General features: G+C 39.5%; 1 protein-coding gene across 14 annotated transcripts in view; it reads right to left on the bottom strand.

Moving 5' to 3' along the window:
• FN1 (fibronectin 1) overlaps positions 1-24,710 on the bottom strand; it is a 70,424-nt gene that overhangs the window by 11,924 nt on the left and 33,790 nt on the right. For 4 of the 14 annotated variants that reach the window (XM_045481145.1, XM_045481156.1, XM_045481151.1 and 1 more), the window contains exons 21-39: positions 22,830-22,924; positions 20,760-20,928; positions 20,134-20,220; positions 18,693-18,884; positions 17,112-17,384; positions 15,806-15,988; positions 13,586-13,675; positions 12,017-12,286; positions 10,903-11,019; positions 9,843-10,007; positions 8,913-9,068; positions 8,125-8,238; positions 7,020-7,289; positions 5,618-5,805; positions 4,319-4,406; positions 3,245-3,421; positions 2,404-2,493; positions 1,971-2,150; positions 737-826 (exon numbers count right to left, since the gene is read on the bottom strand). In XM_045481145.1, the coding sequence (XP_045337101.1) occupies positions 737-826; positions 1,971-2,150; positions 2,404-2,493; positions 3,245-3,421; positions 4,319-4,406; positions 5,618-5,805; positions 7,020-7,289; positions 8,125-8,238; positions 8,913-9,068; positions 9,843-10,007; positions 10,903-11,019; positions 12,017-12,286; positions 13,586-13,675; positions 15,806-15,988; positions 17,112-17,384; positions 18,693-18,884; positions 20,134-20,220; positions 20,760-20,928; positions 22,830-22,924 (2,994 nt within the window). The remainder of the gene's footprint in view (positions 1-736; positions 827-1,970; positions 2,151-2,403; positions 2,494-3,244; positions 3,422-4,318; positions 4,407-5,617; positions 5,806-7,019; positions 7,290-8,124; positions 8,239-8,912; positions 9,069-9,842; positions 10,008-10,902; positions 11,020-12,016; positions 12,287-13,585; positions 13,676-15,805; positions 15,989-17,111; positions 17,385-18,692; positions 18,885-20,133; positions 20,221-20,759; positions 20,929-22,829; positions 22,925-24,710) is intronic. The other 10 variants (XM_045481152.1, XM_045481158.1, XM_045481157.1 and 7 more) reach the window with 3 other exon arrangements.

The following is a 24,710-nucleotide window of genomic DNA, read 5'->3' on the forward strand; positions in this document are numbered from 1 at the left end:
TGAAAAAGCGTTCGTATGAGTTTATCATACACATAAAGCTTTGAACCGCTGAGCCCCATAGAAGCTGCTTCTGCTCAAATTAAGCCTAATGGAACTGAAATGTGCAGCCTTTTTTCTTCTTTTTTTCATTTGAGAATCATGTTATAAGGACTAGAATCCAGAGTAATTATTTCAGCATCTGAAGTATGAGAATTCCAGAGGTTTGACTCAACAGTTTTTCATGAATTGAAATGATAAAAATACATACATGTTTATTTCTAAAACTCTCCTATCAGCGTAAATATAGCATTTTCTTCAAATTAAACTGAAATTGGAATCATAAAGTTGAAAAAATTATTTAGCTCAAGTTTCAGAAACCAAATAATAAATAAAGACAAATAGGAAGGATTATTCTCCCTACTTTTTTGTTTTTTGTTTGTTTAACATTAACTTCAACAGAAGGTATAAAAGAAGAGCAGTAACAGCAACCTGCTTTTTACATTTTAATAACTGGCTTCCATTTTTGAAAAGTGAATAGAAGGCTTTATATTGACTGGCTAAGAAAAAAAAAAACTGAATGTTGCCGATTATGTTAGGTTATTCATGATATCAAAGAGCACAATATACATGCTAAGCTGTTTAAGAAACAATTTCCAGGAGAAAGGTACCAAAACCTCGAGAACCTTTTCACGGCAAAATTTATCACTTATAATTAGTTTTGTCTTGATTATCTTCCTACCCAGAAGGTGCCCTTTACCTGTCTTTTTCCTTCCAATCAGAGGCTCACTCTTCTGGTTGTTCTTAAGGGCAATGACTTGGATGGTATACTCGGTCCCTGGTTCCAGACCTGACGGAAGGACAGATCATCACATTAAAGTCTGTATGCTCAGCTAGTCAAATGGAAGTTGATGCTACTGGGGAGCAAGCATCCTCTCTCTAGCTGGCCTTTGGCCTCCTGAAAAGTAAAACAGACTTCACCTTTTTCCTGCAAAACCCAAATACTCCACATAGGATGACCACTTGGCAAATTAATAATTTTCCTACCAAATCCGACACCTGAGTAAACATGTTTATGCTAATTTTTTGTGGGTATTCCTTTAACACATGGTCTTATTTGCCCTTTTGAATTCAAGAAAGTCTATCAGCATCATAAACCACTGGTGGAATATACATTTGGGGGAGATCACTGCAGATTGTATACATGAATCTACTTAGGCCTAATAACAAGATGGTCCTCAGTGACAGGATCAATGAAAAGTTAGACTATAGGTAAGTACTCTGTAAGAGAAAGCAGCCAATCTTTGTGTGGTCCCTGTAGGAAGTATCCAATTCAAGTCCTTCCACATCTGATTCTATTTTCCTTCCTCCAAAGTTTCTAAAAAAGCAGCATCTCTTTCTGGTTTCTCTGTGTTCCATAGTATTTTAAAATCCAGATGATATCCTGTACATAGTTTAAAATTTTAATCTCCTGGAACAAAAATAATACCAGAGGCTTATGATCTTTCCCACTGAAATGCACAACTCTTATTCTCCATTCCAGGCATTCTCCCCAATATGGGTGGTTGGGAATCACTTTGCCTCAAGACCTAGTCTGTGAAACTGGGCAATGAGGGCAATGGCAGGTGGCATTCTGGCAAGTCCTATAAGATCATCAGATCTTTAGGGAGCTCATGAGAGGACAGGATCACAATTAGTTTGTTTTGAAAAATGTCTTTTTCTAGGACTGGACTGACAAGCTTTTGGCAAACATACAGCCAATAAATCTAGTTATGCCATTATGACAGTATTAGAATTACTGCATTTTCATGAATTCCTGTATTTTCAGATGTATTGAGCTCTACAGCTCTTCCACAGAGAATGCTTTTTGAAGGTATCAGAAACAGGGCTTCTTGTTCTCGTGATACAACATCAAAGGCATAGTTGGGATCTGCTAAGTGCTTTGTGTGTCCTAGGGAGTCTGGAGGAAAATAGCAACATGGAAACCCCAATACCAGTAATAGTAGCCTCTGTGACACCAGGGCGAGGACGAGGGACCACTTCTCTGGGAGGGGACCCAGGTTTCTCATACTTGATGATGTAACCAGTAATCCTGGCACGGGGTGGCTGCCATGATACCAGCAAGGAGTTGGGTGTGGTGGCCAGGAAACGCAGATTGGATGGTGCATCAATGGCTAAAAGAAAACAGAATTAAGTCTCTAAGAAAGTGAGTAAGCAAGGAAATTATTCCCACACTCCTTTCCCTCCCTTATCAACAGACTTGAGAGAATCTGAGAGTTCTAGAACTATAAAAATGATTCACTTGTGATCTGCAATACAACGTCAGTCTCATTTTTGTTTCCTAAGCTCACATCACTGATCACCTATAAGTTGATGGCATTTCTTCAGTAAAAAAGTAGTTACAAAAAAAAAAAAAAAAGTAGTTACCAGTGGAGGCATCGATGACCACAGGAGAGCTCCGAGCATTGTCATTCAGGGTGTATAAATAGATCTTGTAGTCCATGCCGGGTTGTAAACCTGTGATTTGTAAACAGATGCTTTTTATCTGATCTTAAATTTTTAGGAGAGTTTTCAAACTCCTGTGTAATTTTCATGGGTCCTCTACCATCCCATACAGACCACGTTTGAGCAGTAAATTAGAGCGTGGCATGGGTGCTAATAAGAAACATATCTCAAAAGAAAATCACTGATGCATACAAAGATATTGGCTAAAATACATTTTAAAGTTAAAAAAATGTTATTAGAAGGGGTCGTCTTGGAGAATAAGGGGCGAGCACCTGCTGAGTGTGTTTTCTCTTATTGTAATCAGTCACTGGCTGGTAACCAGACCTAAATTGACCCAGATATTGAACATTCTCAGACTACCACTTTGATTTTTATGAAGTAGTGTTGTTTGCTTTTTAAAATTTAATTATGTTTTATAATCAATATTAATGTTACCAACTGTATGCCACTATTTAGTTTCTTTTGGTTTTAAGCATTATGTTATATATATTTTTTTATATAAGAAAGGATACATTGATGAAAGGTTAAATTTAATAAACGGAACTTGTGCCATTTCTTTGGCAAACATTAGACAAAATCAGGCATTCACAGAATACAATTATTTCTAATCATAGTATGAAAGTGAGTTTTTAAATATTATATCTGGATTATTGTAAAACACGGACAGTAAATTTAATCCTTGCAAGTGGCAGAGTAACTGAGAAGCTAATCTATGTCGTGAATAGCAATCAACAAACGTGATCAGTCCAGTGAGTTCCCTGACCTGTGATGGTGTAGCTTCTGACATCTGGCTTAATGGTTCTCTGAATTGGAGTCTGGCCGTTTGCTGGGATGGCATCAACTTGGAAGCCAGTGATTGTCTCAGTCTTGGTTCTCCAGCTGATGGTGATGGTGGTCTCCGTAGCATCAGTCACACGGGCCCTTCTTGGAGGGCTGACATCTGCACAAATCACAACTGGAAATTAGCACCCGGCTGACTCATTTAGGTAAGGTTTTGATATTTTTAAATGTTTCTTTATTATACACCAGATATATCCATTTCTATGAATAACTAATAATGTGTAGATTTTCCCCTGCATCCAGAGAGAAAGGTTGACAGTAATTAGAAAGTACGAAAAGATTCACCTGTCATGCTTTTTTTTTTTTTTTTTTTTTTTTTTTTTTTTTGCAAAACTAAAAACCTTTGCAGATATTACCAGTGGTTTCTGAGTCTGGCTTTACAGTATCTACAAATATCTTAGTAAGTGTTAAAATTACTAATTTATTCTAACATAAAATATGGGTGGTAGGAGTTACAATGATATGGCCAGCCAGCAATAACGTATATAGTATTGCTAGTATTTTGTCCTTTTTATAAGGCTTCATTTTTTTCTCTCAACATATGCAATGGAACCTGTATTTTATAGATTAGGAAATTTTGATACTTTATGTGATTTTTGAAAGAGCATACTATAAATTATTGATATGGCACAAAACTAGAATTTTGACCCAATTTTGTCCAATACTTATTGTACTGTTAAGGTACAGCAGAAGTCCGTGTGTCTAGCCTCCGCAGATTTATGAAGACAATTTCCAACAACTAGAGCATAAACTAAATGTAAGTCCTAGTTCATAACACTAACATTATCACATTTTGAAGTGATTCCATTTATGTGCCAGTACACCACTTTCTGGAGGGCATAAAAGGTGACTGTAGGCAGTCAAAAAGATGGGCAAGCAAATCAGTTTCCATATTGCGAATGCTTCTATGAATTTGGTGATCTAGAAAATCATTTACCATTCTTTCATTTTTGCTTATGCAGAATATCTGTCGACATTAAAATGCCTGATTACTCACTCTCCAGAGTAGTGACGACTCCCTGAACTGGTCTGCTTGTCAAACTGTCCTTAAGGGCATAGACGCTCACTTCATATTTGGTGGCCACCTAGAAAGGAGGACACGGTAAGTTTTAGTAACGTGATCTACTGAAACCGAGGCATTTTCACTACAGCATTAGAAAAGCACAATGGTTATAAAAGAAAAAATAAAGTAGCAAAACCCATAAATTCCTAGATGAGTTTTATTCCTGCACTGCAGATGATCAAAAGGACGTATTAATTACATGAATTTAAAAAAATGTGCTTAGGGGTCAAGTTAAAGTAAGCTTTAACTTACATACTTACACTGATACAAAGCTGATACAAAGTGGGGAAAGCAGGTATTGGCCTGTTTTTCTCCTTTATGATCTGACAGGTGCCAATCATGAATTTTTCTGACCACCGAGAGGCAGAAAGAACACTCTATCTCTCAACCCTCTTTCTGTCATTTCTCCTGAAACTGGCCTTATGTTAAGAAGTCCATCCATATCCTAGACTCCTGGCTAGTTTTCCACATGCTTATCTAGAAGGATTAAAAATGTTTCAATGAAGGGAGAGTCAGGCTGGATTGGTACACACTGGAGAATACTCCTTGCCAAGATAAAAGAGCTCAAAAAATGCATAACCAAAATGGATTTATGCATTCAGCCTATGGATATATGAATTGCCCCCCTCAACACACACATACACACATACAATCTTTTAAAATAAACAGAATACATTTAAAGAGCTGTGCAATATCCAAAGCTGTTTATAAAATTCTGTCCGAGAGAGTCATCTGGAAAAGCTTACATCACTATAGATAATTCAGATACAGAATTACAAGAAAATTATTTGGTGGCAGAGGCACCAAAACACAATAGATTTATTATGATATTTTATCTTGACCACCTTAAAATGTGTAAGAGATGATTACAATTGATCCTTGTACAATGCAAGGGTTAGGGGTGCCAACCCCCCTGCCCAGTTGAAAATCTGTTTATAACCTTTGACTGCCCCCCAAACTTGACTAGTAATAGCCCCCTATTGACCAGAAGCCTTACTGATAAGCAGTTGATCACCACATATTTTTGTATGTTATTTGCATTATATACTGTACTCTTATAATAAAGTAAGCTAGAGAAAAAAATGTTATTAGTAAAATCATAAAGAAGAGAAAATAAATTTATAGGACTGTACTATAAAAAAATCAGCATATATAAGTGGACCCACACAGATCACATCTATATTGTTCAAGGGTCAACTTTATTTTATTCCCATGAAAAAGGGCACTGCATACCATGAGTCCTGATACAACCACAGATGAGCTGTCAGGAGCAAGGTTGATTTCTTTCATTGGTCCAGTCTTTTCCTTGGGGGTCACCCGCACTCGATATCCAGTGAGCTGAACATTGGGCGCTGTCCACTGGGCGGTCAGGCTTGTTGGTGTAACCTGGGTGAACTTCAGGTCGGTTGGTGCAGGAATGGCTGTCGGGATGGTCATTAATTAGAGGTTATATTATAGGAACCGGGGAAAAGGGAAATTAAAGTGAATTCCGAGAAGTATAGATTGTGCTTGTTTGGTGAGGTGGGTTCCCTGGTCAAGTCAAGATTCAGTTTGAGAAAGTACAAGAAGGGATGCAAAATAAAGAAAATGTTTGCTGAAAAAAATGTGTTTTATATCCACCAATTCTCAGAATCACTGGAAACACTTGGAAAAATGCCGGAAGACTAAGGGACTTTGGGTTTGAAAAGTTGTTTTTTGTTTTTTTTGGTTTTTTTTTTTTTTGCTTTCCCTTAAAAAAATAAACATAAAAAAAAAGTCAAGTTGGCTTATTGGCCATTAGGATTGATTTTCCATTTTATATGGAAAGATGAGCAATAGCCCTCTTCCCGGATAAGTGATCTTTGTATGCAAAACCACTTCACAGAGTATTCCATCCCCAAAAGACAGAATTATGTCTTTATCCTCTTTATTTGAACCCCACAGCAGATAGTGCTGCTAAATTTGAAGTATTCTCTGTGGTGCAGCATAAGAAGAAAATTGGCTCACAACAGAAGCAGAAAAGAGAAGCAAAGAGCAATAATACAGATAGTCACCTCCAAGGTTTATGGTGCCACACAGACACAAATTTAGCATTCCACTCTGCTTCAGAAACAAAGCACAAGCGGATAAAGTATAGTGGAAAGCATTTGCCCTAAACTGTTTCCGCTGTGTCTGACTCCCAAAACCTATAAGCAAATTGCGCACTCAGCACATGATATCTAACCAGAGAAGGAAGGTCTTACCTACGTGTTCTCAGAATCATGCTGCTAGGAAATAGCCCAGTTTGGGTTCCTTTTTTAGAGTAAGCTCTAGGATGCCAAACTCCTTTCCTTTATGCACCGCGAGTGTGACCGCAGGGAATCCCGGTTTAAGAAATAATTCACAATTTTAGGACCATCTTCAGTTGTCTCACTTTATGGCCTTATTTATAAGCCAAGCCACTCTAAAACTTCCCTTTATGAGACTGTATCTGAATATCCCTTAAACTTTGTTGCTTATTACTATTCCTTTCTAAAGAGGGTCTTTCCTATTAGAGAGGCTGCTTTTTTTTTTAACCCCCTTCCAGGGAATCAATACCCCGAGAAAGTATAATTCATTCAGCAGGGCATAAAGCCGCTGCTCCCGTGAGCACCCACTGGTGCAGTTACCGATATACCTGTGGACTGGGTTCCAATCAGGGGCTGGCTCTCCATATCATCGTGCAAGGCAACCACACTGACTGTGTACTCAGAACCCGGCCTGAGGCCTTGCAGCTCTGCTGTGTCTTCTTCACCATCAGGTGCAGGGAATAGCTCATGGATTCCATCCTCAGGGTTCGAGTAGGTCACCCTGTACCTGGAAACTTGCCCCTGTGGGCTTTCCCAAGCAATTTTGATGGAATCGACATCCACATCAGTGAATGCCAGTCCTTTAGGGCGATCAATGTCTGTTAGGCAAATTAATGGTAAGAGGTTATGTGAAAAGCAAGTTGTGAAATAAGCATTTTTACAACATGCAAAGCAGTTTTGCAGATACCATTTTCTCTGATGAATTAAATTCCAATGAACCCACTATTAAATGGAAAATTACTTGACACCTGAATAGGTTTTTTAGAAACTATTTAATGTTACATCACTTCAAAACATAGGTGTATGTGAGACACATAGGCACCTGGTAAAATGTCCCCACAATGAGGATTTATTTCTATTAATTTTACGATATTGTAAAATTTGTTTTTTACAATTTGTTTTTACAGATTTGTTTTTGCAACGTGATGTTAGTCTCACAGACCTGAATTTTCTATACCTTGGAAGCGGTAAAGTTGATTTTCAATGTTAGAGTCAGATTATTACAACCTTTCTTTAACTCTTCTCTCCCCACTCTATTATTTACATTAATCGCTGGTCCAGACAGTTTTCCAAATGCTCCGAACATAATAGCTTCACGAAGCATGCCGCAATCAACTTTACCATCCAGTCGTAGAAAAATAGGTCCAGGCAAAATATTTTGTAGATTTGCTATAGGCAAACAAGATTTTGCTGAGGCCATTTGAGCAAAAGAAATTCAAAGCACAGCAACTATGATAGCTCCACAAACTTCCTTCCCTATATGTTCATTGCTTGGCACCAAGAAGGAAAAATGTTTGTAAAGGGCTCAGCTCAAGATTCAAACTAACCAAGTTGGTTTTCTCTAGGTATAATCGCAAAAGACGTGCAGAGGGCATTCATTTGCCTAAGAACACAATTGACTTTGAAAATGGGAAATAAGCTTTGGTTACATACTGGTTACTGCAGTTTGAACCAGAGGCTGACTCTCTCCGTTTCGATTCTGAGCGTAGACACTGACCACATACTCCACTGTGGGCTGCAAGCCTTCAATGGTCATTTCTGTTTGATCTGCAAAGGGAGTGAAAAGCAAATGCATCTATGTCATCCACTGTAAGGTCAGCTAAGTGACTTTCAGAGTTCCGTAATAAACGCACGGTGGCCCAGGATTTTCATTTGCAGAATTACCATGAAAACATGGATGAGTCATATATGAATTTCCCTTGGACAAACATGTTCTTTGCTAATACAAACTGCCATACTGGAGTAAAGTCAAACTAAAGGAGACACTCTAAAATTTAATATGATGTCTCCAACAATGAAGGATGCTGCTCTTGGAAAAAATGAAAATTAGCCTGACCTCAAGATACTACCTTGGGATCCTGATTTCACCAGCATTTTATATAAAAACAAAAACAAGAGTTAAAAGGATCTTAAAAAGTTAGGCCATCTCTCTCTTTGGTGTGCATGATAAAAAAACCCACAAAGATAGATCTAATCATGTAAAATGTTCACACCATCAAACAGAACTATGCATGTAAAAGTAGAAACACACTTATCCTAAAAATGCTACCATGGAGGGAGTTTGTAACAATCTTGAGCCCTGAGTTCACAAATGGGGATCTCTGATGCATGATATGAAAATATATCGTACTTCAGACCTAGGTGGCCATTTATATTAAAAACCATATGGTGTGACCCTATTCTGTTTATCCTGATGTATGTGAGATGCTGGTTTTTCTTACCTGGACCCGCAGTTTTAGTTTTTGATGGTCCTGGGCCATTTTTAGGAGTAGTGGTCACTCTGTAGCCAGTAACAGGGGAACTTGAAGGCAGCCATCTGACACTAATGCTGTTTTCCTGAACGTCAGTCACTTGCATCTGTGCTGGCTTGTCAATTTCTACACATAAACACAAGGAGAAATCAGTGAAGCCCCAGTCCATGGGGACAAGAATGGACAAGTCTTGTTTCCAGTTCTGGTATGTACAGAATCATCTCTTATTACCATTAATGACTCACGGGTATATCTTTTGCAGAAACACAGAGATTGCCTTCTGGAGGTGGGGCATGCATCTAGATGCCATTACCTATTTTCAAGATGGCTGCTTCATTCACAAAGACTATATTCCAAGTAGGTGTTTGTCTTCTTATCACCTCATTCCTTCACTCATTAATGAATATATTGAACACCCTCTATGCTTGTCTCTATTGCAGGCACATGGAATATATCCATTAACGAAATACACAAAATCCCTTTGTATATCTGGTGATACTTCTTTGTATATCTGGCTCAAAACTCTGCTGGCTGTCTATGTTGTTTCTTATTAAAAAAGAAAACCAGGGGCGCCTGGGTGGCTCAGTCGGTTGAGCCCCTGACTTCAGCTCAGGTCATGATCTCGCAGTCTGTGAGTTCAAGCCCCACGTCGGGCTCTGTGCTGACAGCTTGGAGCCTGGAGCCTGTTTCAGATTCTGTGTTTCCCTCTCTTTGCCCCTCCCCTACTCATGCTCTGTCTCTCTCTGTCAAAAACAAATAAACATAAAAAAAAAAAAAATTAAAAAAAAGAAAAGAAAAGAAAAGAAAAGAAAACCAATTCCACATGAGGAGAGTACTTTGGAAGAACTCTGTAAAACTAAGTAAATATTCCCCATGTCACCTCAGAGCAGGGGTTGGTACCTGTTCGATAATCAATGGAAATTGGCTTGCTGCTTGCTGGGCTGTCTCCACGGCCAGTGACAGCATACACGGTGATGGTGTAGTCCGCTCCAGGTTTCAGGCCACTGATGGTAGCTGTGGACTTGCTCCCAGGCACGGTGAACTCCTGGACAGGGCTATTTCCTCCTGTGTGAAAAGAGGTTAGTTCAAAATGTGAGGGGCTGAGAAATAGTCGGGGATTGTTGAGTAACTATAATAACATATTGAGACAGCAGTTAGTCACACGTTTTCCTATTCCTCTTAAAAGAGTGCTATTAATAGGGCCTAAACAGAAACATATTTATTTATGCATGTAGTGAACCTTAATAAGTGTGTAAAAATTGGGAAAAAATCACAGTTAATGCTTAACTGTGGAATGCTTAACATTCCAGCTTTAAAATGTCTCTGAATTGTGGGTTAAGATTAGAAGAAGAAAGAAGGTAAGTCCTCAACCCGGACTGCATAGACTGTGTTCCTTTTTCAAAATATTAATGCAATATATTCATATTAAATAAAATTTTGAAGGGGTGCCTGGATGGCTCAGTCGGTTAAGCATCCGACTCTTGATTTCAGCTTGGGGCATGATCTTATGGTTCATGAGTTTGAGCCCCATATCGGGCTCTGTGCTGACAGTGTGGATCCTGCTTGGGATTCTCTGCCTCCCTTTCTCAATGCCTCTCTCTCTCCCTTAAAAATACATAAATATTAAAATTAATAAATAGATAAATAAAATTTTGAAAATATAGGAAAGTAAAAAAAAAAATACAAATCACTTATCATTTTACCACTGATTATATATTTGTGAATTTTGAATTCTTTCTTCCTCAGCCCTTCTATTCCCCCTTTAGTATTACACGATTTTTTTTCTTGATTTTGCCACCCATTATAGCATACGTATTTTTTCACATCATCTTAGAAAAGACAAGGCTCCTCTGAATGGACTTGCCAAAGTTTCTTTACATATGTATCCATTGCTGGGCATTCAGGTTACCCACAACACAATCCGACTTGATCGGAATGAAACAGTGTCTTACTAACGCACCTGTTTCTCCATAGGTGATCCTGTAATATCTCACTGTGACAGCGGGAGCATCCCAGCTGATCAGGAGGCTGGTGGGGGTGGCGGCGATGACTTCCAGGTCCCTCGGAACATCAGAAACTAGAAAAACATGGGAAAGTTGCCACATCTATAACTTTCAAACAATGCCCAGATTCACTCTTCGCTCATTTTTCAGGTCAGTGCCTTTATAATTCTCTCATATAATAATGTAAATACTATGCAAGATTAGTAGAATTAAAAATTATGAACAATTCAAGGTAAGGGGTTAAAGAGGCAATTCAAATTGTGATGAAATCATTATTACAAATTTATCATAGTGCTTTTTTCTTCAACTTTTTATTTTGAAAAATTGTAAAACAACAGAGAAGTCACAAAAATAATATACTGAACACCTATATCCCCTTCTCACAGGCATTTGCTAATTGGTAACATCTGCCACATTTGCTTGTCTCTCTGTCTTTCTGTTAGTCCACTTGAGACTGAGGTACAGATATCATCATGCTACTTCTCCCCCAAATACTTCAGTATCCATCTCCTAAAAATAATGACACTATTACATTAAAATAATTGTGTTTTTAAAGGAACTTTGAAACAGGGACTTTCTTAATATTTTGAATAAAACTTTAGGTATTGGAAACATATAAATATCTAAATTCGGTGAGAAATTTTTTGCAATAAAAAAATGATCCTCGGGGCACCGGGGTGGCTCATTCAGTTAAGCATCCAACCTCAGCTCAGGTCATGATCTCACGGTTTGTGGGTTCGAGCCCCGCATCAGGCTCTGTGCTGACAGCTCAGAGACTGGAGCCTATTTCGGATTCTATGACTCCCTCTCTCTCTGCCCTTACCCAACTTGTGCTCACACTCTCTCTCTCTCTCAAAAAATAAAAACTAAGATGTTCATTAAAAAATGATCTTTGATACAGTCTAAGAAGGAGATTTTCTCCACATACACTCTCACTTCTCTCTCCATGTCTCATAACCACAATCTATTTTTAAGAGACAATGACTCAGACAACACAAAGCTGTTTCACAGAAGACACCCCCTGCACAGGAAAGTCCTTGGAGTTTCTTTGCAGACCAGAAAACAAGTTACCTGTTGACTGTTGGCCAATCAAGGGAGGACTTTCCTCTCTGCCATTAAGAGCAACGATGCTGACCACATATTCTGTGCCCGGAATGAGATTGGTGAGGGTGATGGAATTCCGAGACGGGGGCACCCGATCTTCCCGAGGTCTTCCACCAGTGTGTTCAGGGTGATGGCGAATCCGGTAGCCAGTGATGGTGGCTCGAGGAGCAATCCAATGGACGGTGAAAGAGTGGGCAGTGATATCAGAAAAGTCTATGCCAGTTGGGGAATCGAGACCTGTTTTTCCCACCCAGGGGAGAAAGGTGGGGATGGGGAAAGACACCACCAGTTTAGAAGGTGAGGAAGAATGCAGGGAAGGTAACACACAGCCTTCTGTCTGTCGTTTCTCATTAACACAACATATTGCCATAAACCTCAAGTTATGAAGCACTGATTCTAAGCCACACACAAATTTCGAAATCCTTAACTGACTCAGTTCCAAATGGCCAACTCAAGCTCTTTTTTCTTTTGCTAAATAATCTAAGTTATGTATGTGTGTTGTTATTCTAGGCTTCTGCATCACTCTTAAAGATGGGTGTTTAAGATATCCTGGGAATTATTTTCAAATGCTTCAGTGTTCAAGTATTCCACGTTTCTATCCTGTGTCTCTCAAAATAAGGCAAGTTATGCCCACTCTCAACCTTTTGGCTCTCAAAGAAGTTTTCTATACTCAAAGGGAACTGATAGGTCAATGGGGTGATAATAAAGCCAAACATAAAGCTCTCAAAAGCTAAAACAAGACATCATCCTGGACAAATTACAATGCAGGTAAATCCTCATGAATTGAAAATTTAGTGTACCATGGAAAAAGTAATCAGAATTTAGAGTTTATCTCAAATTCAAGTCACTTAATCTCTCTGGGACTACCAGAAAATTTTTATTTTAGTACTAATAATTACTTATTCTATTCAATAACATATTCAAACCAAATTGAGATGTCGCAACTTTTTTGGGGAAGCAAGTGGATTATAATACATAAGTTAATGGATACATCACATTGCAGTTTCTTAAAAGGAATAATTAATAGAAGCCCTCATATTTAAGGACCTATTTAAGGACTTTAATGTAATATTATGGGATTCAAATCAACTTCTTTACATTATGCATGCATATTTCATCAAGCAGATAAAAAAGATAAACTTGTTGGCTTAGCAAAGGAGGGAAAAGACTTCCATGACAAGGACAGTGTTGGGTCAGCCTTAGAGCTGCCTAATGAAAAGGAATGTTTGCTATCTCTAAATAAATAGGGATTATATTATTCTTGGGCGATTTTTTACAAGGACAGATAACAAAGTTCCTGGACTATTTTGAGTCCTCTTTGGAAGCAGAGAGTATAATCTTAGTGACTGGAAATCAGGATAATACTTGAAGAAGTATCATTTAATTTTTAAGACCGGTGATCAAAAAGGAATGACAAGGTTATAGCACCACTACCATCACAAGAATGGAGATGTAGTTTTAGAAGCAGTATTCTACTTTACTATTAAAATTGGTAGGTGAGAGCTATTTGATAAGCATACTGCCAACATGACTCACCTGTTTTCTGTCTTCCTCTAAGAGGTGTGCTCTCGTGTTGTTCGTAAACACTGGAGACACTGACCAAATATTCGGTGCCAGGCAGGAGATCTGAAGAGGCAAGTGGCACTTACTTTTAAATTGTGCTCAAAAGCATGAAAAAGCAAAGCACCCTTAGGACTATTTCAACTGATAAAATACAAAAAGGTTCAGTCCTATAACTGATTTATACTGACATGACTATTGCTACCTGGAGATGGGCTGTAACAAGGTGATAAGGAAAGGTCACCCCACCCTGTGACATCTCTAAGCTCTGCCCTCAGTTCCACTTCTGAGAGTGATTCAGCCATCTGCAATAAGATGGTTGCTGCCATGTAATATTATCTCTGTCATCCACTTAATATGATATCTATTGAAGGCATATAGTAATAATGACCGTGGCACTGTGGATTATCATTTACTCCTCACCAACAACCCCAGGAAGTAGTTTGCTACAATTGAAAGTGGACTTACGGCCATATAATAAACTACAAATATTTAAAGTGTACAGTTTTGACAGGTTGTGGTGTATGTAGGAACTTGTGAAACCATCACCAAATTCATAACAACAAAAGTACCCATTTCCCCCAAAAGTTTGGTTTATAACCATCCCCATTTTACACAGGAGAAAACTGAGGTGCAGAAAAGTCATCTTGTTTGGTGTACTTACCCTAGATCATATAGGATTTGACCCAGACCAAGACCAGTGGTCTTAATAATTAACCTTTACTGGAAGAGTCCTATTCCATGAGGAAAGTGATTGGTTCCACCATATTGAAGGAAGAACAGACTACTTAAAAAATTACATACACATTCCTGTATCCTGTACTCTTAATTTTGAGGTCCCCAGAAAGGTACAGAGTAGGGTTTCTAACCTTTTAATTCCTACTCAGTAGACCTCATTCCCCTCCATACCATCTCCTCTTCAGCCTTTGTACAGAGGCCCCTGCAAGGTTTGGGAAAGCACCAGATGAAAGGGCTGGATACTTGGACTCTACTTCCCTTATTCCTGCCTGCCCAGGGGCAATTGACTTAGCCACTAGAGACCTCGGTTGCTTCATCTGTAAAATTGGGTAATAATGGCTTCTCTGGGGGGCAGGGGGTGGGGGATGGCTACCTTGCAATCTAGAGCAGGATCTAAAATAAGATCTTAGAATGTGTGATGAACATGTGACCAGTCAGTGGGGCAGACAGTGGTCCTGAAGCAGGAGCTGTGTAATGAGCGATGCTGTAACTACTGACTCCAGAGTATTCTAGAACAGAAACAACAGCCCTGTTGATAGGCAGAACTAAGGATGTTCTCACCCTCAGCCATGAAATGAGAAGCCAAGACTATAGTCAAGTTGAGCTGCCTTTCATTCTCTAAAATGTGTCTGCAACATAGAGGATATTTTCAGACCGTCATTTGGTAATATACCTAAATGTGAGCTCTTTCTTTCCTTACGTAGAAACCTATGCTATTCTCATGTGCTTATTTTACTATTATGGTGAAAATAATAAGAAGCAACATTTACAGGAAAAACAGCACCATGTTGCAGCTTCCTTCTATTTTCTTTAATAAACAATGTCTATTTCAAAAAGGTAGGATCCAGAAAGACACATAAATGGTTGCTGTTTATTTGAATGTTAGCTGTTTTCTGGGTCCTCAGCCTTCAGAGAAATCCTGCCAAAAGATTCTTTCTGAAGTACCAATTACACTTCTGGCTCTTTCTTCAAAACAGCATCATCCCGATCTATCCTGGTAACATGTCACTGTTTCTGTGTTTTCAGAAGCTGGAGATTACCCACTGGCACTTTTTTTTTTTTTTTTTTTAATGAGAATAAAACAGATATGGTGACACTATTTTCAATCCTTGTTGTTTCTCTCTCTGAACATCTAAATTTAGTCCTCTATTTTCTCTTGACATTCATTTATTTGTATGTGCTTATTTGGAAGCAGAATTTATTTGAAGTCTTCGAACTTCGCTGCTGGTGCTTTTCTACTGTGATCTTTAAAAAGTTGTGGATCTCAAAGATACATACATTAAAATAGTGACAAACGTGACATCTTTCAAAGTGTACAGAGTCACACATCACATTTGGGGTTTTGTTGGTAGTTTTGCTGTAGCTGTCTTGATCTTAGTTGCTCCTCCCTGAGAACCCAGAATTCTCTCCTCGTGCTCTAGCTTAGCATTTATGGAACAGATACAGTTGACTGCTTACTTGTTAAGACCACTGCGTTGTCTGAAGGAGAGATGGACAACTCCGCAACATCTTCCTCATTCTTGACAGGGGAGTAGCGCACCAGGAGGTTGGTCAATTCAATGGACGGAGGTGGGGCCCAGGTGACACGCATAGTGTCTGGACCGATATTGGTGAATCGCAGGTCAGTGGGAGGAGGCACAGCTGGTTTCAAATAAGAAGGAAGACGGAGTCAATGTCACTTTTAAAATGAAAGGTAACAAAAATTAGCTGGAAAGGTAAAACCAATAGTTCATGCATTAAGGAAATGAGTCAGAATCATGCAAACAGTCTAATCTAAATCTGATCTAAATCATAGTGAACTACTGTTAAAAATAAAACACTACACACAGTACTGTTAGGCCTCTTTAACCTTTCTGCCATCAGTACATTTCAAAGAATACTTTTCATCTACTTTCAAACATGTTGATTGTAAGTACATTATTAACACCAGTGACAGTTATTTCATCCCAGGCTGAAGAGGCTGAAGTTGCCACACAGCAAAGAGAAACACAGCGGTACTTTTCAAACACATGCACACAGACGAAAAGACAAGAGGTCCTACATTTCCCCTGATGTGAGATGACTACAGCTACCGGCATCGCTACGATCCCACTCCGTGAGTTCTACCTACGAGTGCAAAGGGTTCATGCAGATTGGTTCTCAGCATGTTTCTTACCATGCAGGGCAGAGAACCTTCGGAATGTTGCATGCTTGGCCCCAGACTGGTTAAAGAGGAGTTTCTTTACCTAGCCATGGCAATGCAATCCACAGTGCCCCAAAGTTTCTTTTTCTCCTATGTCAAGACAACCCCCTTCCAACCCACCCTAAATTTGACTGGGTTTTTAAGTCCACTGCAAAGAAGGAACATGGTAGGGTTTATCAAGGAGTCAAAAGAAGAGCATAACGGCACATTCTATAAGTACCTCTCTCATAAACTGGTGCTCATTATCCGAGTTGGTATTCATGTGAGATACTTTGTAAAAACTCCAAGTCTGCAAATTCATTTAACCTTTGCCATTTTGTGTTCAACAGATCAGATCTCGCTAGCTTTCTACCCATTTGTGGCTTAAATGAAAGTGTCTTTAAGACCACTTGCATATGCCTGCATCCAATCAGTGTAGCATATACATTCAATTCCTTCGCCCCGGGCCTCAATCCACCCTCTCTTTCTTAATCATTGGCAAATCGCTGGCTTTTCCCACGAAACATCCATATTTAACCAGAGTGACTGGTGGCAGCATGCAACACCGTCCACGTCTCAAACACAGAAGTTTTCAAAATTCACCCGTTTGCTGTGTCAGTGTAGTAGGGGCACTCTCTCCGCCATTAATGAGAGTGATAACGCTGATGTCATAGTCAATGCCCGGCTCCAGCCCTGTCACTGTGTAGTATCCTACTGAGGAGTCCACAAAATCTTCAAAAATAGGGATACCTTCTCCTGCCGCAACTACTGTGATGCGGTACCCAATAATGGTGGAAGAGTTTAGCGGGGTCCACCTCAGGCCGATGCTTGAATCGGTTATATCAACAAAGCTTAGGTCAGTGAGTTGGGGCACCTCTATTGAGTTACAAAGCAAAGAGGGGCAAAAGGAAAATAGAGGCAAAAAAGAGGAAAAAATAAAGCAGTGTACATCAGGTTACCAGTGGTAATAATTGATGGAATGTTAAAGCAATGATGGTAATATGCAATCTTTTCCAAATTTTCTGAAAAAACATCCTAATCATCATGAATAGTTTGCTTTCCTGGGAGAATAAGACAGGTTACAATATTCTTTGGGATTTTCTTGCATTTTAGAAATGTCTCTAAATAGTAGAGTTTGAACGTCTCAGATTCCTAAAAATTATAGGCCTATTTAGGATGTCAAAACCATTCTTAGAACCTAGACATGATATCTGTAGTAAGTATCAACAATGCTGTTTTTTTTTTTTTAAATCCAAACTGTTTTAGTAGGAAAATAGAGCTTGCATGAAGAAGCTTAAGAAAAAAAACATCGGTGGGTTTTTCTTTCTTTTCCCATACAAAGACTCATGACAACATTATGGCCATAATGCTGATGCAGTATCATTGTATGGTGTGAAATGTGCCATTCAAAAGCACATTCAGGTGGAAGACAGACTTGAGTCCAATACTATTGCCAATATTTTGTTTAATTCATAATCAAAGTTATTTAATTAGCATTAGTAAAAGCATTCTACCAAACAGGGCAAAGGAGAACACCGCCTGTCCAATGCTTTCATTCGGTCACAATCCAATTTGGGGCAAATAAAAAACCTATCCCTAGATAGGTCTTTTCAGTGTTGTTTTTCAATCCACCAGAAAGAACACCCGAAGGTATGGCCTTTCTTTTTTTTCTTCAGTTTTATGAAGGAAGGATTTCAAACTGCAAGACGAAGAATTGGACGTGTCAACCAAGTGCTAAGCCAATGCTCACATGTGGAGATAGGTACGATTGTACAGACAGCTGTTGAAAATGGATATGGACTGTAAAATCAGGGACAGATGTACCGATGGGATGCATTTACCATATTACTTTTAGCCTGTCAGTACAGAGGACAGACACATGACACTGTTTTAGTAATATTTCCACGTGAGCTGACAGTACAGAGTGAAGGCCATGGTTGCCACTCCATTACATACCCATCGCAACAAACAGCATCCCAGTGAAGCACAGAAAGTAAAGCGGTGTTAACAGCAAGCATTTGTCCAAATAGTTGCTTTGACTTCATGGTTTGGGAGAGTGTGGTTGGGAGGTCAGAACTGAATCCCAAATGTATCTGACACACTCAACCATCTGGGGATTAAGATATCAATCCCCACTCTCATCGAATCTGCCACTCTTAGGGTAACTGCTTATTGTTCCATTACCTGGGATGATGGTATCAGAGATAGGGGCACTTTCCTTGTCATCTTTGACAGTGTAAACACTGACATTGTACTCCAAGCCAGGACTCAGGTTTTCAAAAGTGCAGGAACTCTGATCTGCATGGACCACTTCTTCCAAAGAATATCCCTGTTGGCCATTTGTAGGGGTGGTGGTAATTCTATAACCAGTAATGTCTAGAGAGGACAGAAAGGAGGCAGTTACTGCACAGAGCATTTGTGACCCAGGCTGAATCAAAGTAGACCCCAATGATGGACCCACAGAAGGGAATGGGGAAAGGACCCAGCATTTATTGAGGACTCTCCTGTTATTCAGTGCTGCAACAACCGTTTGAGGCAGGTATTAATATCCTCAGTTTAAAGAAAATCTTGGAATGGGGGAGTGATTACCATAGGCTTGTCTGACTCCTAATCCAGGTTCCTCTTACCACTATACCCTGCTTTGCCTTAACAGATCATCTTCAGGACAGGTGAGGAATCCTCCATTTTACCTGCTCAGTCTGGAATGGTTCTCAACCCTAAGCATATTCCCCAATATGGGCTCTCCCAATTTACAAGGTCTGAACCTATGGGATTTACAGGAAGGGAATAAGGAAAGGAGACAAAGTGAAAAACAAAAGTGGCTATACTTATATTGTATACAAAAAATGCTCACTGTGGAAGATGTGAGGAATCATAGAAACTGGGCAGTAAGAGTGTTGAGGGGGAAGAGAGAGACATTCAAATTAAAACAGTGATAATTAGAGATCCACAGGGACCAGACTAAATGAGAAAATATGTTTAAGTTAAACTTACTAAAGGGTGAGGAACAGGCTGGACACGAAAATGGTGTCTAGACAAGAAAGTCCAACTGGATGGAAATAAAGGTTTAGGTCATTACATTTGCTAGTGACCATCCAGACAGGCAGCCTAGACCATCCATGAAGACTAAATGTTAATGATCTGGTTTCAAACAAGCATACGACTTGCCAGCTTAAAGTTTCAAACTGGAGGTCATTTCTGTCTTTCATCACCTTTAGAGTTTTGTGGTGCCTCTCATGACAAAATATTTGTAAAACTTCATTGAATAGTATACTTAGAATCTCTAACAATAGACAAAAGGAAATTTCTGCAGTATGATTTCAGCCTTTTTTTTTTTTTCTGGCAATTTTGACCGCCACTGAGCAAAAGGTACCATCCAGAATGGTTTCTGTCAGCCCTCATGATTCCCTACAGCTTGATAAGGGTCTGCCTTGTTCACTTTCCTGTTATCTAAAGACACATGCAGTGAAACACGCTACGTGTCACTCTGTGATGTACGCTCACATACTATATTTTTTATGGAAAGCTGGGTACTTATAATGTTGACCCTTTCTCTCAAAGTTTCCAACACCTTTGTCCTGTGACAGTACCACACAGACTTGCCCTTGATACATCCCAGGCTTACCTGGAGTGGTGCTCCTCTCCCAGGACACTGTAAGCACACCGGTGTCGGGGTTTGTCTCCAGGTGCAGGTTTGTGGGTGGAGACAATGCTATGCAGAAAAAAGTTTAAGTTACAAGTTAAAGCTAACACCAAGCACTTGACCTGTGGAATGTTTCTTGCTGCCTTTTCCTTCTCTCCCTCCCTTCCTTTCCCTTCCCTCCCCTCCCCTTCCCTTCCTTCTTTCCTCTTTCTTTTCTCTCTCTCCTCTGTCTCCCCCTCCCTCCTTCCATCCTTTCTTTTTAAGATTCAGTAAAAACATAGAAGCTATACTATGAAACCATGGTGGACAGCAATTCTCTGAGACCATTTTTTTTACAATTAACAATTTTGAAATACTATTGACATTCTTTCTGTCTTTCCAGTTCATAAATATTTTTGACATTAGAAAGAACAGTTCTGATGCCATGGAATATATGACAAGAGTTGAACTTGCTGCTCCAAATTTAGAAATAGCTAATAAGATAAGGAGACATGGGATCCTCCTCTTACACCGTCATCAGAAGCAAAAAGTGATACTGATATCAGTTATTTTTACAAATTGGAACAGTTTTAAAAGCTAAAAGAAAAGAGGCAAAGGACTCCTCTTACGTGTCACAACTTTCTTTACAATCGGTGTATCTCTCTCCTGCCCATCTCTCAGGACCGAGATGGTGTAAATGTATTCCACGCCTGGAGTCAGGCCAGACACGACGATGCTTCCTGACTCTGAAGTCACTTCTCGCGGTGCTTCCCCTCCCTGGCTTGGTCGTACACCCAGCTAGAAGAAGGAAAGCAAAATAAACACCAAGGGCAAATATTGCCAGAGCTAGGCTACTGCCGAGAGGTTTTGGTCATGCTTTGTATAATGTGAGCTTCTATGCACACTGCATGCTGTGCTTTTATTAGGGAATGAGTCAGTGCCTGCCTTTCGCTCTATTAGATTCTTCAAGTGGAAGCTCCCTGGACTGGGGGCGCAAGGTGGGAGAGGTATCTTCCCAAACTGCATTACATTGGCTTGTAATGGATGTCTCTGGAGAACTGTCATTACATAAGGTTTTGCTTGATAAATAATCTCCTGATATAAACCAGAAGTACACAGGGGCTTGGGGCAACATGGCAGTTCATTTCTATTTTCTTTTTTTCTTTTTATTATTTATTTATTTATTTATTTATTTTTTGAGAGAGAGAGAGAGAGAGAGAGAGAGAGACAGAGTGCAAGCGGGGAAGGGGCAGAGAGAGAGGGAGACACAGAATCTGAAACAGGCTCCAGGCTCTGAGGTGTCGGCACAGAGCCTGACGCGTGGCTCAAACATATGGCCGGTGAGATCATGGCGTGAGCCGAAGTCAGATGTTTAACCGACTGAGCCACCCAGGTGCCCCTCTATTTTCTTTTTTGCTGGAAGAAATCCTCTAGCACTCTTTTTAATGAGTTATGAACATTCAATGTAAAGGTTAGTAGAGCCTTTAACATTTTGTACTCCAGAAACATTTCTTTTGAAGAAGTATGTTCATAGCTTAAACTGCAGAACAATATATTACAAAAGAAGAATTAAAATAAATGTGCCCATAATTTTCAATTTTTTAATATTTTATTTCGGGGCGCCTGGGTGGCGCAGTCGGTTAAGCGTCCGACTTCAGCCAGGTCACGATCTCGCGGTCCGTGAGTTCGAGCCCCGCGTCAGGCTCTGGGCTGATGGCTCAGAGCCTGGAGCCTGTTTCCGATTCTGTGTCTCCCTCTCTCTCTGCCCCTCCCCCGTTCATGCTCTGTCTCTCTCTGTCCCAAAAATAAATAAACGTTGAAAAAAAAAATTAATATTTTATTTCAAAACCTAGGCAATACCGTATCATCAAACAGTGTTCTACTCTAGAGACGTCCTTTGTAGGTTACAAGGCTTCTGAAAGTCAGAATGACACGATTAAGGAGAATTTGAAAGGTAATCTTCAAAAACCATTTCTCTATATTTAAGTAGCATAATCATCAATATGGCTATTTGCATATTTCAAAAAAGAAGTGACCTTTGGTGTATTTTTTTAAACAAGCTGTCATTGGGATTTAGTCTTGATTTCCAATTATAATAAATATTTCTCTCCCTATACTCTAAATGCCAAAGAAAGGAATTCTTTTAAACATATTCATTTGTATTCATCACTTTCCTAATATCATTACTTTAAAGAACATGAATCCAGATATCTACAGGGAAGACCTTAATCTTAACTTCTATTAAGAAATTCACCCAAGGGGCTTTGAACAAGTTGAGATGAAATGATTGGATGAAAATGTGATTTTTAAGTGACTCTGACTTTAATTGGTCTCTCTAAATGGGTTTTTGTGAACTTGTTGACACCCATTTAGAACAACACAACAAATGGCGTTTCCTTATATATTTTAAAATGCAGTCCCCTGGGGGAAAGGATGGAGAAAATCAGATAACAACAACAGTTCCATACTAATGTTTTATCCTTTTGCGAAGCACTTCCACAGCCTCAGTCCATTCTTCCAGAAATCCAGTGAGGCCACAGTAATGTTATACCTGGACAATGCGGTCAGAGAGGCACAGACAGAAGCAGCAAATAAAACCCAGGTCTCCTGACTCCCAAACATCCTGTTTCTACCACATTCAGAAACATAAGGCCACTTCAGGGCTGTCTCACAAGAGGTTAGGGATATCTGCAATTTACCTTAAAACCAATCCTTGGAGCAGGTGTCCATGTGATCACAATGGTGGTCTCAGTGACCTCTGTGTTGTAAGGTGGAACAGAGCCGAGAGGCTGCCCTGTGAAATAGAATCAATGCATGTGTTCAATGTGCTGGAATCACAGACTATTGCACAGAATGCACGTAGCATTTTTTTTGTTTTTGTTTTGTTTTTGTTTTTTTCAGAGAAAGAGAGAGCGAGAGTGGGGAGAGGGGCAGAGAGAGAGAGAGAGAGAGAGAGAGAACCTCAAGCAGGCTCCACACCCAGCACAGACCCCAATGCAGGTTCAATCCCACAACCCTGGGATCGTGACCCAAACCGAATTCGAGTCATCTGCTCAACCGACTGAGCCACCCAAGCACCCCAGTAACAAGTACTTTTATGGAGAACCTCTGTTTACTCAGCTAGTGGATCCTGAATGTAACACCCTCACTGGGTGAGAATTTGGAGTAGGTCAGCGCTTCTCAGTCTTTTCTGTGCCACACAAGTTGTCTGACACCTGGCTAAAATGCAGGTTCTGACTCAGTAGGACCAACATGGGGCTAGAAGTTTGCATTTCTGGAATGCTGATGCTGAGTCCATGCATCGTACTCGAGTGACAAAGAGCTAAGTGACAAAGAAGACACTTTCAAGTCCTTGCAGTCTATGATTTGTGTCTTTTCATCAAGTTTGGGATTTGAGTTTTAGGACAATTAATTTCCCTGGAGAATCCCATTTGAAATATGAAACTGACCACAAATTGATTATCATTCTGCTTTTTAAATCATTAATTTGAGAACAATAATTAAATTACAGATGAGATCTGAAAATAGCTTTAAGTTGAATTATTCCATAATTATGGTCAATTATTTTTGGTTGCAATAAGAAATGCCACATGAAAGTTAAACAAAATCTGCCACTATAGACACACTTAAAAATTCTAAAGTTTTCTTAAATATGTGATTACCCATTTAGGATAATCAGACTGCAAAAATGTAGTACTCTGCCACTGAAATTAAGAATTATAACAAAAGTTAATTTTGCATCTCCTAACATCCTAACCTCACTGTTATTTCTCTTAATAAAAATATTACTTTAAAAAGAAAAAAACAGAAAAGAGGAGTGCCTGGGTGGCTCAGTTGGTTAAGCGACTGACTCTTGATTTTGGCTCTGGTTATGATCTCATCGTTTGTGAGATCAAGCCCTGGACTGGGCACTGCACTGAGTGTGGAGCCTGCTTGGAATTCTCTCTCTCCCTCTCTCTCTGCCCCTCCCCCCCTCACATGCACACTCTCTCTTTCTCTCTCCCAAAATAAATAAACACTAAACAAATTTAAAAACAAGAAGAGAAAGGATGAAAGAGTATGTGTACACAAACTTAAGATAGACATTTTCGGGGTACCAGGGTGGCTCAGTTGGTTAAGCGTTTGACTCTTGGTTTTGGCTCAGGTCATGATCTCACGACCTGAGTCATGAGATCAACTCATGAGTTCGATGAGTTCACAACTTCATCAGTTCACAAGTTCGAACCCCACACTGAGCTCTGTGCCAACAGCACAGAGCCTGCTTGGATTCTCTCTCTTGCTCTCTCTCTGCCCCTCCCCACCTCGCACTGTCTCTGTCTGTAAATAAATAAATAAACTTAAAAAAAAAAAAGATAGACATTTTCAACAGTCCTATGAATCTTACTACAGATTTAGAATCTCTAAAATATAATCGGCTGAACAACTAAACCTTGTAATAAGGAAATGAGCATTTTAATAACTGGCTGCTATGGGAAAGGTGAGGTCTCAAAAGCCAAGACATTTGAACAGGGCAAGTGTCAAATTCAAGGGTTTCAAGTGTGTTGCCAGCTCAGATCACGTGTTTGGTGTCTTCATAATTC

The sequence above is a fragment of the Leopardus geoffroyi genome, chromosome C1 (genome assembly GCF_018350155.1).
Source record: "Leopardus geoffroyi isolate Oge1 chromosome C1, O.geoffroyi_Oge1_pat1.0, whole genome shotgun sequence".
Taxonomy (NCBI): domain Eukaryota; kingdom Metazoa; phylum Chordata; class Mammalia; order Carnivora; family Felidae; genus Leopardus; species Leopardus geoffroyi.